The 16,266-nt window shown below is 37.6% G+C and overlaps 4 protein-coding genes across 4 annotated transcripts; 2 read left to right on the forward strand and 2 right to left on the reverse strand.

Annotated features, from left to right (window-relative positions):
• The first annotated feature begins 1 nt into the window (after position 1).
• Positions 2–3,621, forward strand: LOC131775342 (cytosolic acyl coenzyme A thioester hydrolase). Its single transcript, XM_059091446.2, has 4 exons — positions 2–569; positions 1,008–1,236; positions 2,161–2,286; positions 2,908–3,621. Exons 1-4 carry the CDS (start codon positions 24–26, stop codon positions 3,078–3,080), a joined length of 1,074 nt encoding a protein of 357 aa, XP_058947429.2. The 5' UTR covers positions 2–23; the 3' UTR covers positions 3,081–3,621.
• Positions 3,622–5,012: 1,391 nt separating this feature from the next.
• LOC131775352 (neuropeptide SIFamide receptor-like) lies at positions 5,013–6,137 on the reverse strand. The gene has a single exon (XM_059091458.2). It carries the CDS (start codon positions 6,135–6,137, stop codon positions 5,013–5,015), a length of 1,125 nt encoding a protein of 374 aa, XP_058947441.2.
• Positions 6,138–9,598: 3,461 nt separating this feature from the next.
• Positions 9,599–10,576, reverse strand: LOC131775353 (QRFP-like peptide receptor). Its single transcript, XM_059091459.2, has one exon. The coding sequence runs from the start codon at positions 10,574–10,576 to the stop codon at positions 9,599–9,601; it is 978 nt and encodes a 325-aa protein (XP_058947442.2).
• Positions 10,577–12,195: 1,619 nt separating this feature from the next.
• On the forward strand, positions 12,196–15,749 carry LOC131775396 (brevican core protein-like). Its single transcript, XM_066171677.1, has 4 exons — positions 12,196–12,325; positions 13,172–13,437; positions 14,281–14,383; positions 14,683–15,749. The coding sequence occupies exons 1-4, from the start codon at positions 12,232–12,234 to the stop codon at positions 15,132–15,134; spliced, it is 915 nt and encodes a 304-aa protein (XP_066027774.1). The 5' UTR covers positions 12,196–12,231; the 3' UTR covers positions 15,135–15,749.
• Positions 15,750–16,266: the final 517 nt, after the last annotated feature.

Raw genomic sequence — 16,266 nt, forward strand, 5'->3', positions numbered from 1 at the left:
CGCTGACCGAGGATAAATCCAATATGGCGGCGAAAGTGGCCGGAGCTGAGTCATCAAAAGAAGTTGAAGATTCCATTTCTCGTGGATCAATAGAAGTTTGTCGCCTTATGCATCCTGATGATGCCAACTTAGCAGGCAATGTTCATGGGGGCACGATTCTGAAGTTGATCGAGGAAGGAGGGTTCATAATAGCAACAAGGCATTGCAACAGGAATCGAACCAAAGACGAGCCCGTTCTGGCTGCTTTGGCACGTGTGGAAAGAACTGACTTTATACAACCGATGTTCATCGGTGAAGTTGCACAAGTTCACGTTCAGTTGGGCTACGCATCGAAGCGATCATTAGAAGTTAAAGCCAGTGTCTGGGCAGAAAATGTTCTAACCGGAAGTCGTAGATTGACCAATCGCGCCTCTCTTTGGTATGTTCCAATCGTAATGGGGTCAGATGTTCGAATTATTCCTGAGGTTCCCTCGTTGGAGTACTCCAGCAAAGATGAGGAGGAAAAAGGCAAAGAGCGATACGAACTACAGAAGAGAGCCAGGCTTGATAAGGAGGAACATTTCCAAGAGGTACTTGTAAGGCGGTAAAGTGATGGGTCTTCCATTTAACCTTTATACTTAGGACCTAATATCTAATTTCCTTTCAAGCTGCAAGATATATTCTATAAAATACATTGAGATAATTTGGTGTTGAATGAAGATAACACCCTTAAGCCGATAAGTTTGTCTTTACCATCACCTGTTCCATGACACTCCATTTTGTATTCCTGTGTTCAGTATTTAAGTATTAGTGAATTTGTCTTTCAAGGTGAAGAAAAAAATATATTTAAAAATAAAAATAAACGATTATGTTAGCAGTTTTGTTGTGGTTTATTATTGGCCCATAGCAAGCTTTAGTTGGACTGTGTAACCAAACCCACATTTTTACACAATTTAAGGATAAAGTTCTTTTTTGGATGTTACATTTTTTCCTGCCTGTATACCTTAAAGTACATTTTATCTTTGCAGAATCCCCCAAGCAACAATGTGGTTTCCCCATTAGTTCACCCAGCTGGAAAGAATGTGTCACGTTATAGTGTGTTGAATTCAGAATCATCATTGATCCATTCAGTACAGCCATCAGAGTGTACAAAAGCTGGATTTGTTCTTGGAGGAGTGACCATGAAAATGATGGATGAGGTGGCAGGAATTGTGGCATTTAGACATTGTAAAACTAATGTGGTCACTGCATCCATCGGTGGGTTTACTTTTCTTAGAGAAAATATCATTTACATCTGAAATCTTAACTGAACAATTTAGAGCATTGATAGTCATGTGCTCTAATTTACGGTAGTTTGAGATTTCATGAAAGTGGATTCCAAAGTACATGTATATTGTCTCCACATGCACATTTTTATATAACAATTTATCCTATTTGTTACCTCTGGAAATATCACCTGCATCATTTGTGACTTTGTTGATAACTTCTGCTAAGGTAGTCAAAATGTCACTCACCACAATTTACAACAGTCCTTCTCAGGACATCTTTCTTCCTGATGATCAAACTACCTGTTTTCTTGACTATTTTGTTCCTTTTCTCATGGGAAAAAGGCAACTGTTCTTTATTTAGGAATACACTTTTGCTATGGGTAGTTTTCTTGTAACCCTTTAACTCCCAGATCAAATTTGTCATTCTCCTTACTGTCAACTATATAATTCATACAATGTTAGTTCAGAGAATTTAGTATTGGATCAACTAATTATTTGCAAATTTATATATTTCTTTATTCTCATCACTTATCTGGTTGATATTGTATTGATATTGTCAGGAGAAATTCTGTCTTGGTCACTCATGAGAGTTAAAGGGTTAAGTTTTATCCCAGTTTTGATGAATTGGTGAGAGGACTTTGTGTTCCCCAATTTTGCTCCAGTCATAGTGAGAAATTGGACTCCATCAGTAATCAAATGGTTATTAGACTTGGTCATACTGTAGTTGAGAATAAAGTAAACAATTCTTTCTTTAGACTTGAATTTTACATTTTTTCTTAGTCTGCCCAAAGAGTTTGATAATAGCAACTTAAGAGAGCTTGCATGCGCACTGGACCTAACAATGTCAATAATCTCAAATTTCCTAATAGTCACTCATTCTCTACTTTTTCAATTACTGTGTTTGTCATTCCAGATGCCATTGACTTCCATGCCCCTGTCAAGCTTGGTCATATTATACATATTACTGGCCGAGCAACGTTTACTAGTGCCAAGTCAATGGAGATTGAGGTTGTTGTATATGCCAAGGACTATCATACAGGTACAGTATTTAGTAACAGTTTCCTGCTCTTCTAATCAACTTTCTGCTAGTAATCCTCATATGGGGTACTTTGTAATTGATTATTGTAAAAATAAAACCATTATTATCATAAAAGGCATTCAACATAAAGGTTGATATAAGTCAGTCAGTCAGTCAGTATTTTTACCTCATGGGATGACATCAGTCATAATATAAGATTCAGAGTTTAAGTGTGGACCTAAAATTCACTCACTCGCTCACTCACTTCTGATCTATTGAACAATATATGCATTTAATGTGGATTAAACACATCATCTCCTGCCTCCCCTTCTAGGTTTGGTCCCATTCCCAAAGTTGTGCCATTCTGTTCTGTTCATATTTATGGGGGTGGGACAAAAGCAGAAATTTTCACAACTGGCATCTTAAAGCAGAAAAAAATTAAAAAATCCTTCAATCACATTACAGTGCATGACAATTTGACTCCTTAAAAATTGTCTGTGTTTACTGAGAAATTTATAGCATGATTGACAATTTCATGGATTTTCAATGACCTGTGTTGTTCCTTAACTTAAGAGTTTGGATCTTATTGAAAACTGCTGTAATGTCCTATTTGTTTAACTTATATGTTCTTGTGACACACAGATGACAGCATAAGAGCTTGCAGTGCATACTTCACATTTGTGTCCCTTGATGAAAAAAGAAGACCCCAAGCTATTCCCTTTTTGGAACTTCACACTGAGGAGGAGGCAAGACGTTTTGAGGCAGGCAATAAAAGATATCAAAAACGTAAAGAGAGGAGAGAAGGTCAAAGCTGAATGATGGGCTTTGGGGGACACGTAATCAAACAGGGCCATGATTAGTTTGGTTTTAGCTGTGGTTCATGTAGTTATTGCAAGAATCAGTACATGCTTGCATTTATTACACATAGGTGTGTGTAGTGGCACTCAGTTGGCATGTACTGTGCATGCATTGCTTAGGATTTGCACATACATAAAGTGCGTGTAAGGCTGTTTGTAGTAGTAGAAACAGCTTTGCAAAGGCTGTGGGTTATAAAATAAAGATTTTCAGGACACCAGATATACAAGTATACAAGTATACCTGTGCAGAATTTAAACTAGGTTTCTCAAGAGTCAACAGAATTTCATGTAACAAGACACCTGTGAAAATGGTTTAATGTTTTAAGATATAATTTATTAACTGATATGTGATCATTAAACTGAGGTACATTTGTGTTAGAAAAAGACTTTTTATTTGTGAGTTTCGGAGAAACAGACTAAAATTTGTATTTTTAACTTACTAAACTTTTGAAGAACAGACCAAACTTAAATACTTAAAAAGTAATAACAATTACATTGCATTGTTTACCTGATTACTTGTAGTTGTATATAGTTTAAGGTAACATTTTGTAATGAGTAATATTACTGGTTGTATTTTTCATTTTTATGAAATATTTAAATAAATATTTATGGTCTTGTTAGCAGTTTGAATCTGTGTACATACATGTCAGCACAAGTAGATTCCTCCACTTTGTGTCTCATGGCTGTCTCCTAAAGAGATTTTCAATTTGAGGTTTTATTTTGGTCTTGATGTCAGTCTACCATCTCTCAGTCTGACACTCAGTACTTTGGCAGTTGTCAGTTAATCAGTCATTCAGTGTATTGGCTGGTTGGTAGGTTGGCTAGTCATTCAGTTAGCCTGTTAGAGGGACTATCCTTCTCCCTGTCTGTCTGTTTGTCTGTCCACCATTTCTCTGTCTGTCTATCGGTCACTTATGCAGTGCTTTGGCAGTTGGTCAGATAACTAGTCAATCACTGTGTTGGCTGGTCAGTAGGGTTGGCCAGTCATTCTGTTAGCCTATTAGTGGGTTGGTGGGGCTGTCCCTCTCCTTGTCTGTCTGTCTGCCTATCCATCTCTCTGTCTGTCTATCAGTCATTCACTCAGTCCTTTGACAGTTGGTCAGTTAATCAGTCAATCAGTGTGTTGGCTGATCAATTGGTTGGCCAGCCTGTTAGTGGGTGGGTGGGGCTGTCCCTCTCCCTGTCTGTCTGTCTGTCTGTCTGTCTGTCTTTGTATCAATGTCTGTAACACTGACTAGCTAATAAACATGTCTTTATGGACTGTCGTTATGTGACTCGTACTAATTGCAACTACAACTGATACACGTTCAGTAAACACACAAATGACCCCTCTGATGAGTCTCCTTCCCTTGTACCTCACTCTTATATTTGAAAGCCTATATTAGTTCATTCTGATTACGGAAGGTTTATCATCCATACATTTGCATACTGAGTACACTTTTAATTCAGGCCGGGAGACAATTCAGAATAAAATTTATGATTCAATATTTTGGTTCTCAGTGGGTTTTCGATAAGACTCCTTCCACTACTCGAATAAAGCCCCTTTTCTATATCTAAGGGTAAAGGCTTATGTGGTACCGGTCATATGACATGTGATTTTAACTCTACACCCGATAAGTTTCTACCAAATATGTTTTGCGATTCGAATGCGTCTGGTATACATAGAAACCAGTATTTCCAAATCGCTTTTTTTCAGTTTCCTGATCACTCTCTTTTCAGTAAATTATCAAGCTCCTAAACTCAGTCACCTTGAATTTTCTCACTGAAAATTATTTAAAGGTGCTCTGTAATCTCCCTTTCCAAGTGATTTGATACGTAACGTTTTCCAGTATTTGAAGCGAGCCAGAAGCTTCCTCGTTTCAGAGTTCAGCTCATTCCTAGCACTCAAGACTAGACTGTCGTCCTATTCTCATTGTTGGCTCTGAGACTTACGAGATGGACTCCTCGTGGGAAAACACCTAACGAACTAAAACTTGTTGCCGACTGAGAGATCACGGACAGTGTTGCTCCGCCACGTAGTCGACTCGGAGCACGGCATTTAAGTTTCTTTAAGATGCTTTTGAAACTACTGCGGTACTTTTGGCTGAAAATGATGTATAAACATGGCGTCACAGCACTGTTGGAATGAGCTAAGAAGTACCTGACAAACTGAACATTGCACGATATTGAAATTCCGATGATGGCTTTGCGCATGACGAAATAACTGAGCCAACATGATATAAATGCGAGTGTGACAGCAAACAACATTTTAAAAACGTTTGCGTTCACCTTATCTTTGGAAGCTTTGCGTGCATTTGCGGCTGCATACCTGTTTGCGACGCTCCTTCTTCTGAGCTTAATCACAGCCAGCGAGTAAAGAAGGACTATCAGAAACAAAGGAAGGGCATAAAAAATGGCCGCCAAGACGTTGTCATAAATTTTCCTGCCTTTTGAGCTTACAAACAATTTGTTTAGATATGCTCGGCAAATCAGTGCTCCCCCCTGACCAGGCACCAGTTTCAGCGCAATGACATTTGGCAGGTGAACAATAAAAGACATCAACCAAACTGCAATGAGAATCACCTTGACTCTGCGCACAGTTAACCTGTTATTTGCAAACGGCAAAACTGCAAAAAACCTCTCCACGCTGAGAAATACTAGGGTTAGGATTGTTACTTTCACCGATACCAGGTGAGTTGTGGGAACGGTTTTGCACAAGACGAGGCCTATGGTGCCTCCAGCTAGCCAATCATAGCTTCGTATCACCGCTGATATCATCCTGGGCATGTATACAACAGTTATAGCCAAGTCTGCGGCAGCCATATTGGCTATAAGATAATTGACTGGTTTGCGCATCTTTCGGTCTTGCCACAGGACACCAATAACCAGGGAGTTTCCACATAGCGAGAATAGTAGGATGATTGTGTAGGCCAGCACACGGCTAGCTTTTATCACCGGCTGGTCAGACTCGAAGCACACAGTCATCACTTTTCCGTGGGCCAACTGCGTGAAATTGTCGCTAATATTTTCGTACATGATCAGGGTTTGTGGTTAAAAATTATATTCGGCCGTTTCCCGCCAGACCACGTCTAACAGAAAAATTTCAAAAAAAGAAATGCTTAATTTAGATTGGTATATTTTCAGTTTTACACAGTTTTAATCAAACGAACTGATCATAGGTGACTCGTAAAAAAAGGAATAAAATAAAATAAAAAAACAAAGCGTTTCTTTAACTAGATTCTCATGGTAAATCTTTATGATGTATTTGTTTCATTGGTCAATAACTAGTTTTTTGAATTGGACTTATGACCGTCAAAATATTAGTCTTAAGCACAATCATGTTTAGCTGAAGTAAAATTGACGAACACAATTCATCAAATTGCTGGCTACATTATACATAACTTGCCTTTTGTTCCTATTCTGCCACAAAATGTAAATATAACAAATGACTTTCTAAAGAAGAACCGTTGGGTCTGTCGACGTCTTTACAATCCACCGCAGATATGAAATACGAAAATGTTTTTGATGGCAACAAGGAGAGGATCTGAAACCGAGCCTTACAATTCCTTCAACTCACTGCCTAGGAGGACGATATTTCCTCTTTCGTCCATAGATGATCGCTTGCACTTTATCATCATTCGAAGGAAAGTTCTCTTTGCACTCAACGTCCAGTTCAAAGAGTAATCGTGCTCAACTAAAGACACGCTCCTGAAAAAAGTGCGGAAAAAAAAGGCGTCTTTTAAATTAAACTGTAATTTTTAACGCCAAATAAGTTAAAGTCTATGTTTATTTTCTTGAAGAGTTGTGGGTTGTGAAAAGCGGCTCTCGTAATCGCAGAAAAGGTTTCGATGGCGGAGTGGGAAGTGTTTACGGCATGTTCATAATAGCCTTTATTTTGTGTTTGTTTTTGTTATCGCTCAGAAAGAGAAACGTGGGATTTTTTTCATCAAGGCTTGTTTGTTTAGATTGCCATAGTTTTGTTTGATGTTGGCGTCGGTTCCCGCCACTGTATCTGAATAATGAATTGCAGATGATATACATTCGAGTTCACATCGTGCGGCTGTGAATCTGAGTTACAACCGCCATCGCATCGATGGGGTTGTTAAAATCAGTTTTGAATGAATACTTTGATGCTTTTATTCTTTTCTATCACAATACAGTAGCGATTTGGAAAAAAGAGACCATTTTCTTAGAGTTTGTTACACCTGCAGACTTAGTAAACAAAGACTGAACAAAGAGTAGTTTGTCAGGTGCATTGTGTAAATAATGTAAAACGGCCAAGGATTCTTAGAAAACAAACAAAAGAATCCCAAACTGTCAAACACACTATTGGGCAGTCCTGGCAATCATGAAATGGATTTTCAAAATCTCAATCAATCCACAAATGCGCACTAAAAAAATTCCCTGCGGTAAAGTACTTCTTGTACAGAAGACATGATATGCTAAGGTTTTCCTCATCTGTAACTTTCTTTTTAAATCCATCACTTTTTAATTTGGCTTCTTTTCTAAATTTCGAATATTTAAAAATCAAGGCTAGCAATCCTTGGTCTGAGAAGTTCTATCATTTCTGCGACCGAGAAACCCAAGTGTTGCTTCTGCACCTGAATTTGCGTTTCAGATGAATATCCACTTTCAGATAAATCGATATAAGGCAGTTTCTCAACTATCAGCCAGTCTAATTTCCACATTGAAATTATGAAGAAAGTACTCTGGCGATAGGTTTCGTTTATATCCTTACCTTCCCTTCCTAATTGATTAGAGCCGGTCTCAATGGGTTCGTCGTAAAACGGCAAAAACAATGAACAGTTAACCCTTTAACTCCCGTGGGCGACCAAGACAGAATTTCTCCTTACTATATCTGTACAGCATCATGCAGAAAAGTGATGAGAATAAAGAAGAATACCAATCATGGGATAACTAATTGATCTGATACCAAATTCTCCAAACTAACATCATGAGAATCATCTGGTAGAAAGTTAAGAGAATTAGTAAAGCGATCTTAGGAGTTGAAGGGTTAAGCGTATAAATTGACGAATTTTAACCTTTTGTCGTTAAAAAAAGTAACTGCAAAAATCTTTTTTTTAAAAGCAATGGAAAGAAATTAACTGTTAGCCGTAAAATGGCCAGAATTTTTAACCGTTAGGCGTAACAACCATCACCCCATTGAGTTCCTCCGATTATGTTTTAAATATGACCCTTCTATATATAATCTTTTCTTTGCGGGGCTACGGAGAAGAAGGCGTGCAAGTTGAAAATTATTAAGCCATGAATAGGTGGTTCCTTCCGATCTATGATGAAACTTTTATTACGAAGCTGTCTTATTTGTACACAGCTAATGGTAACTATTTCGATATTTGACTATTTACTAAATGGCCATGAAGTACTTTGATGTTTCAAACCGTAAACTTTCCCACGAAAACTAGGTACTTAAACTATTCCTAATATTTGTCTAATTGAATCTATCAGAGAGTGATGAAAACTCGTCACCAATCTCACACATCCAATTGGAAAAAGATAAAAAAAATCACACTGAAGTCAGTATTGCGTCAGTATTTTAAGTCCTGTATTACCAAAGGTAAACCACATTATGAGTTCATGGTTAATAATTGTTTATATGAGACGAACAAAATCTATGAGGGTTATAAATAAAGCTCTGAAAAAGAAAGGGAGAGCTCCCCTCTCTCAACGGCCTCTTGCCAAAAGTAATTTCGTAGAAAAGACGCTTCAAACAGCCCATGAGGGCGAAAAAATATCACAAATGAGTCGATTAACATTTCATTTAACATTATTGAGACTATTGAGATTCATCCTGAATTGTAATTTAGATATACAATTTTCAGAACTTTATTTATAATCCTCATAGATTTTGTTCGTCTCATGTCAACAATCATTAACCACCAACACATAGTGTGGTATGTCTGTGGCATTACATTGCCTCGTATGGCTTATTGGATCCCCATTCAGTCCAAGGAATTTTTGTATAAGATTGGCCATCAAGATCTTTGAACACTTTGATCCTGTTAAGAGAGGGAAAAAAAGGAAGAGAAATGTGTGGCCTATTTACATACTTCATAACTTCTTTTTGTTACGAAGGAAAAATGTTCTCCAGAACGGCGGTTTTCACGGAAATGGAGTCGCTAAACACCTTTAGAGAATTATTAAGACATAAAATGAGAAATCCATGACAGTTTTGAAAAGCTGCGTTGAAATTCTTGGTGGAAGGAAGGAATCATTTATCACTGAGCTTTGTCGGTTCAAATGACCGCATCTGAGCCTCGTTATTTTTGTGTTTGTTTGTGATTTCATGAAAACGCAGTTAATGAAAATCAAAAGAAAACAAACAAACAAACAAAAAACGTGGAAAAAAATTAGAGAAATTACAAGGAAATCTGAAGATCAATACCATATAACCCTTTCAGCTTGCAATTGATCCTTCAACAATGGCTAAAGGAAATGAAACTCGAGTGAAGTATTTTTTTTAGGAGTGGCATACCTTCCTAACTTCCCAAGGATCTTACACTGAGCAACTCAATGTTAGATCGTGAACGGTCTCTTTTCGACGGCGCATGTGCAAGCCTGATAATTCTTGGCCTTTCAATTTTCAGTTCTCGCCATTTTATCTGAACAGCTCTTCGAAAATTCTCACTAAACGCAAAACATATGATCGGGTTGCATGCACTGTTTAAGTGCCCAAGGTAAAACCGCAAGAAGTGAACCTCACAGGGGATAAACACATTCCAAAACTCCTGTAACGGTATGACAAGGAAATACAGCAACCAGCATAGAAGGAAAGCTGTTATTACGGCCAGGATCATTTTATTCACCTTTCTTGTCGTAGCTAATACGCAATCTCTTGTGACGTTGTCAATCAGGGCATGACGACGTCTTAAGAAGACCGCAATCACAGTGTATATTGTGATTATGATAAGCAGAGGCAGACCATAGAATATAACTAGCATAGACTCCTGGTACGACCTTCTTGATTGCTTCGTTTGAAAGCTGAGAGAGCCGATCCAAAAGCAGCCTAACTCACCGGATTGAAATCGAATCGTTTTGACGCCGTAGAGCATTGGGGATCGCGCAGCTAGTGACAACAGCCAAGTACCACACAGCAAGCATATGGAGAGCTTCTTTGAGATGACAACTCGTAATGGGAACGTTACGGCTAGGAATCTCTCAAAGGCGATGAGAACAACTGTTAGAATTGATACGCATATTGAGATTTCTTGGGACAAAGACACAAGTACACAAAGAAAAAGTCCTAGAGTGCCCTCCACCAACCATTCAAGGCTGACGAGAATCCGAGCGACCATCCTCGGCATGTAGACTAAGGTAACAAGAAGGTCCGCGAGAACCATGTTCATGATGCAGCAGTTGATTGTGGTCTTCATCTTTTTGCTCTTGAAGTAGATAAATGCCAGTAAAGTATTACCTATGATGGAAGTGCCGATCACAAGAACGTAGGCAAAGACCATGAGCACCTTCAAAATGAGATGGTTCGTAAAAGTGAAGCAGGGTACGTCTGTCGTAGCAAAGGTTTCCTTGGAGTCATTAATGATGAGACTTAAAGTAAAATTTTCCATATCACCTTGATCAACGCAAAATTCTAGAGAAAAAGGAAATTTCGGCCGATAACACTGTTACCGGTTTGCCGAAAAAGTGGGTTCCTGGATTGTCGTATGGCTTTGAGCATTTAGTGGCAGTATTTCGGCCCCAAGTTTCAAAAGTAAGCCTTTTTCCCATGTGGTTAAATACAGCTGCTGCATACAGCTGCATAAAAAATAAATAAAAAGATAAAAAAACTAGAATAGAGGCAAAAAATGTCTGTTACGGATGCCATTCACAATTCTTTCATTTTCAGTGTTCTTTTGTTGGGCAATTTAATTGATTTTACTTGGATATAGGGAACAAAGGCTGGTTCAAAAGGAATGGAAATCTAAACGTTTAAACGAGAAAACTGCTGTCATGAGAAATTTCTATAACCTTGTTGGGAAGATTTAAGGTTTTAGTGCGAAACAAAATTAGAATAGATACCCTTATTTAAAGGTAAGCTTTTTATACAATCGACTTTGGCTTTGTGTGGAGAGTTCAGATGTCCTAAAACATTGGAAACAGCTGTCATCATTGACTCAGGCAAACTGTCAGCTCTTAACAAAGGAACTACTGAATAGCTTCTTGGACAGCAGAATTTTGTTAATCTCGATGGAAATAGCAATTTTGATTGGTAAACGAAGGGATGAAAGATATTTCCGTGCCTTAGACCTTTTTGGGTTTGTTTTTGCTGTTATGGTTTTTACGGTCAATCATAGGTTTCTGGTAAATTTTCAGGTGTCTAAAGACTCAATTCATAAAAATGTGATTCTCAGCGGTGATGGTTCGTAAGCTTTTAACTCAAAACCTTTACGTGGAGAGGCCTGAACTTAATTCTCAGAAAAAGACGTAATCATACACAAGTGCTATCAGTATTGTAGCAGTCTGTGTTCTGATCGAAATCGAGTGAAAACTATGGGCTCAACTTCACCTCAAGTCGTCAACACTGTTACACGCTCGTTAAAACGTAAAAGAGAAAAAAAAATAATAAAAGAAGTCTTTGTGATAATGAAAGATTGAAGAAAACAGAGATTAATTTATTTAGAATTAAAGGTGTCCTTTATCATGATACGTTCGCTACCCCTATGCAATGCAAATTAGTCGAAATAGAATTTACCTGTTAAATTAAATCATTTGACATATTTACCCTTACTCGAGAGCGTGTTTCGAGCCACCCATTAAGAGTAGGCCGGGATAGAAAGACTTGAAATGAATAATGTTAATAATAATGATGATGATGATATTGAAAGTCTTTCATATTACATTGTATTATCATTACTATAATCAGAAGAAAAAAGTGAAGAGAAGAAAGAAAACAGTAAAAAAAAAAAAAAAAAAAAGGAAGAAAAAGAAGAGGCTACATTGCTCTATTTCGTAATGGAAGTACAAACAAAATGCAGGTTATCTCATTAAAAATTTAATACCATCCTTCACTATCCCTATCAATAAAACGTAAATTAGCAAAAAGAACAAACGTGCTAAATTGTTTAACATATTCAAAGTTTCTTGAGAGGGTGTTTGGAGTCACCAATTGACAGAAATGGAAAACGATTTTATATTCAGGATGGCCTTTTCCAAGCTTTTAACGCCAACCCTAAGAAGTTCCTTCTGTTTGAGTCTGCTGGTGTTCTGTGGTAAGTGGGATTGAAACAGACTGTTGTCGTTAATTAAGTCAAATTATTAAACCGGCTCGAAAGTATTAATTATGTACCAAAATTGTGAGCAACAGACAAAAAAAAAAATTATTTGGAAAACAGGCCGAGCTATGGGGAAAAACATCTTCAGCGGACAAGTAAAACAATTTGTTGATCACCAAGTAGAGGTTACTGAGGAATTAATGAAACGCCCTATCGATGTTCAGAGTCAGCCCATATTCATGCAACGAACAGAACAATTATTTCATTTTTAATGTTGCATGAAAAAAATTGTTCTCCTTATTTTTCGCAACCGCTTTCATAATTGCTGAAGGCGCACTCGGCAATGTTGGTAATTTAAGCAATACGATTATGATTGTCAAATATCAATTCTCGAAAAAAAAAAAAAGGGAAAAAATAACGATAAAATGAACTATCGTGGCAGCGGTCATTTGGAGCATCGTTTTTCTTTTTCGCAACATGACATTCCTGTCTGTCTAAGTAAGAAATCATCCGAAAGAGTGCTTCATTTATAACATCCTGGCTTTTTGTTCAAACTGGATTAAAACCCAATATATATCTTTGTTTGGGGTCATGCAAAGCTACCATAATTCTATATTTTTAGGTCAATCTTATATGTATATATTATATGACTTAAATATTCATCGTCTCAGTCATTTTGGCTGTGGGTCAAGTTCCTTAATATAATAATCTGAAGAAGGCGAAAGTCGATATTTTCTGTCACTGTAACTTTATTCTGAGGCCCATTGTTAAGTGCATCGCAACAGCTAAATGTATAACTACACCCCAAAAGAATATAAACTTGTATACCTGTATTTCATGCAGTGCTGTCAACGGATTACAACAGAATTTTGATATTCAAAGAGCCCATTTTCAATGCTGCACTCACGGGCCACATCATTAGGACAGTAAAAGTGTCTGACGATGGGGGCTGTCGAGTGATGTGCTATATGGAACCAAACTGTGTGTCCTTCAATGTTGGACCTTCAGATGACGGAACCCGTACATGTAACTTGAACAACGCCACAGATGATAGCGTATCACCTACTAGTCTGGTCGATAGACCAAATTTTTCCTATAACGGTGCTGAGGTAAACTTTTTTCCCTCTGGCTTATTAAGTTTTTTATCATCATTTTTGTTATCGCTCTTGTTTCTCCCTTCTTGATTTTCGTTATTTTCTATGAGATTGCGAAGCTTTCTCACTACGTCTTTTCATAAAGGTAAAACTCAAATCGCAATTCAGAACTTTGGTCCAGGGCACAAGTGGGGCTGTTCTAAGAGTCGTGCCTTATCGCACGCGTACCACATCGCACGTGAGCCTCTTTGCACTCGTCTCTTAGAGCACGCACATACGCGTGTCGTATTACAAGTTGAGCGTGTCATACAGGATACTGCTTGAAACAAATCCAAAAAAAATTAGCTATGCCTGCTTTTGTTTTCCTTAGTAAATATATGCATATCTGCAAATTTGTGACAATCTTAGCTTGCCGTGTCAAGAAACACGTTCCCGTGCGTTCACCTTAGTACTCTTTTTCCTTGGAGGGTCACAACTTGACATAACCTTATATGATAAGTCTCCGCTGTCCTCTTCCATCTCCATACCTTTGACTTCTAAGAGTGCAAGTGATTAGCAAGTAATTTCTCTAACAATACTTACAACCTCTCAATAAAGTATTAATGTCGTGAGATTAAATAAAAAATGGTTACCAATCAATAAAAGCTCTTGATTGTTAACTCAATTCTCCTTGTCAGCACCTTTGGATACATGTAAAAAAAAGGATGGAGAAAATGGGTACTGATAAAAGGATGTAAAGGGTTTAAAGCGTGAAGAAATTAACCACTTCAATGAGAAATAAAGAATCACTGGCCGGGTTTCTATTTGAAAATACTAGAAGTAATTATAGATAACTTAGTTTCCTTCTTTTGAATATAGAATGTTTGTCTTGGGGACCCTTGCCCAGGAGAGAATTCGGTTTGTCAAGTGGGATTCACAGAGAAGGGCTTTAGATGCAAATTCCTTAAGAGATGCAATGAAGGTGAGTAGCTTACTGATGAACTGGTGCCTGCTGACTAAACCCTTCATTTCCAAGGGAAGCCAAAAAGAATTTTTTCTGAAAACATTTTCAAGCAATAAGGAGACGATGGGAAAACTTTAATTTGGGGATGTTGTTCGATTTAACACGAAATTCTTAATGCCAAATCTTTTGAAACAATGTATGGAGTACACTGCTACGAAATGACAATTTGATCGTGGAAGTGAAAGGGTTAAAGAATGAATTGATTTTCATTAATAAAATGGAGTTATTAAAACATTTATTTTGCTCTCCTCCCTCAGGCTTCCTTCAAGGTGAGGCTTCTCTCAGTGGTTCATGTTATAAGCTCATAACCAAGCCTGAGACTTGGAGCAACGCTGACGCCAAATGCAAAAGCCTCGGAGCTCAGCTGGTAAAGATCGAATCAGCTTTCGAGAACGACTTCCTAACTCAAGCCTTTTTCAAAGGAACATCGGGAACTTACTGGATTGGACTGAGCGATCAGGTACATGAAGGAAAATGGATCTGGACTGACAGTAGCTCACTGGGAGCCGATGATTACAGCCCTTGGGGAAAAAATAACCCCAATAACTTAGGCGGGCATCAAAATTGTGGGCAGATTGTGAAAGGAGATTTCAAATTGGGATCACTTCTTTTCAGAGGTTTTAAAGATGGAGAGTGGAATGACTTCAGGTGTGATTTTCTTCTCGGCTATATTTGCGAAAAGAAAATATACTCTGGAGAGAATGAGTAGCAAAAGCACCAGTTAATTACCGCTGCTATTTATCCCTGAATGATGGCTAAGCCTGTCATTGCATTCATTATTTTATGTTTTTCTCTTTTAAACGAGAATCAATTTTTATCAAATGGAAACAAAGTTTTTTTTATCCGGAAATTGATCGAGTCTGTTTGTTTGGAGGGCAAGATTTTTTTTTTTCACGATAAAGTTTATCTGGTCCTAAGATGAGGCTTTGTAATGTTTTTATGAACCCCACCTTATTGGAAATTAATTGGCAGTCGACTTTCAATATTCCCCCCTTTTGTACTTTGTTGGAGAAGTTGGAGAAGACGAATCCCTCTTCCGTTCCCCCTGAAAACCATTTGACTCAACAAAATCCTCCATCCCCCCACCCATGTGATAAAAAAATGATTAGTCTCTTAACCCTTTAACTCCCGTGAATGACCAACACAGAATTTCTCCTTACTATATCATGCAGACGAGTGATGAGAATAAAGAAAAATATCAATAAAGGGATTACTAATTGATCCGATACCAAAATCTCTAAACTAACATAATAAGAATCGCAGACAGTAAGGAGAATTACTAATGAGATCTTGGGAGTTAAAGGGTTAATCGAAAAAAGATTAAGAAACCATAAAGATGAGAATAAAAAAAAAAAAAGCTGAGTGGTAGACAGAAAAAACTTATGAAATGAATCAATTTTTGCCCTTTTCCTCTGGAATGGGCTTAACTCTAATTCTTTAACTAAAGTAGTCGCTTTAGACAAAAAAAGTGAATGAAAACACTGAAGAAGTCTTCAGGCAAACATCACGATTTTTGCAGATGTGCAAACATTTACCTAACAAAAAGCCTATTGTTCCTGGGGTTTCTAGGTAAGAAAAATTTCTATTAGAATGATGATCCTTCGGCAGAAAGAAGGAATATGTAAATGTGAACATATTTGAAGTGATAGTCTTACAAAAATGCTCTAGCAAATGACAAAAGTCGAAAGTAAAAATTTGAGGTATTCAGGGGCGATTTCTTTTAACAAATATTCATATTAATTTTGGCACTTCATCAAAGCAACCAGCTGTTTCTTGGACAACGGGCAGTGGGTTAATTCTTTGTTTCTAACAGGTAACGTCAGTGATATTTACTCCTGTTA

Source organism: Pocillopora verrucosa, chromosome 9 (assembly GCF_036669915.1).
Source record: "Pocillopora verrucosa isolate sample1 chromosome 9, ASM3666991v2, whole genome shotgun sequence".
Taxonomy (NCBI): domain Eukaryota; kingdom Metazoa; phylum Cnidaria; class Anthozoa; order Scleractinia; family Pocilloporidae; genus Pocillopora; species Pocillopora verrucosa.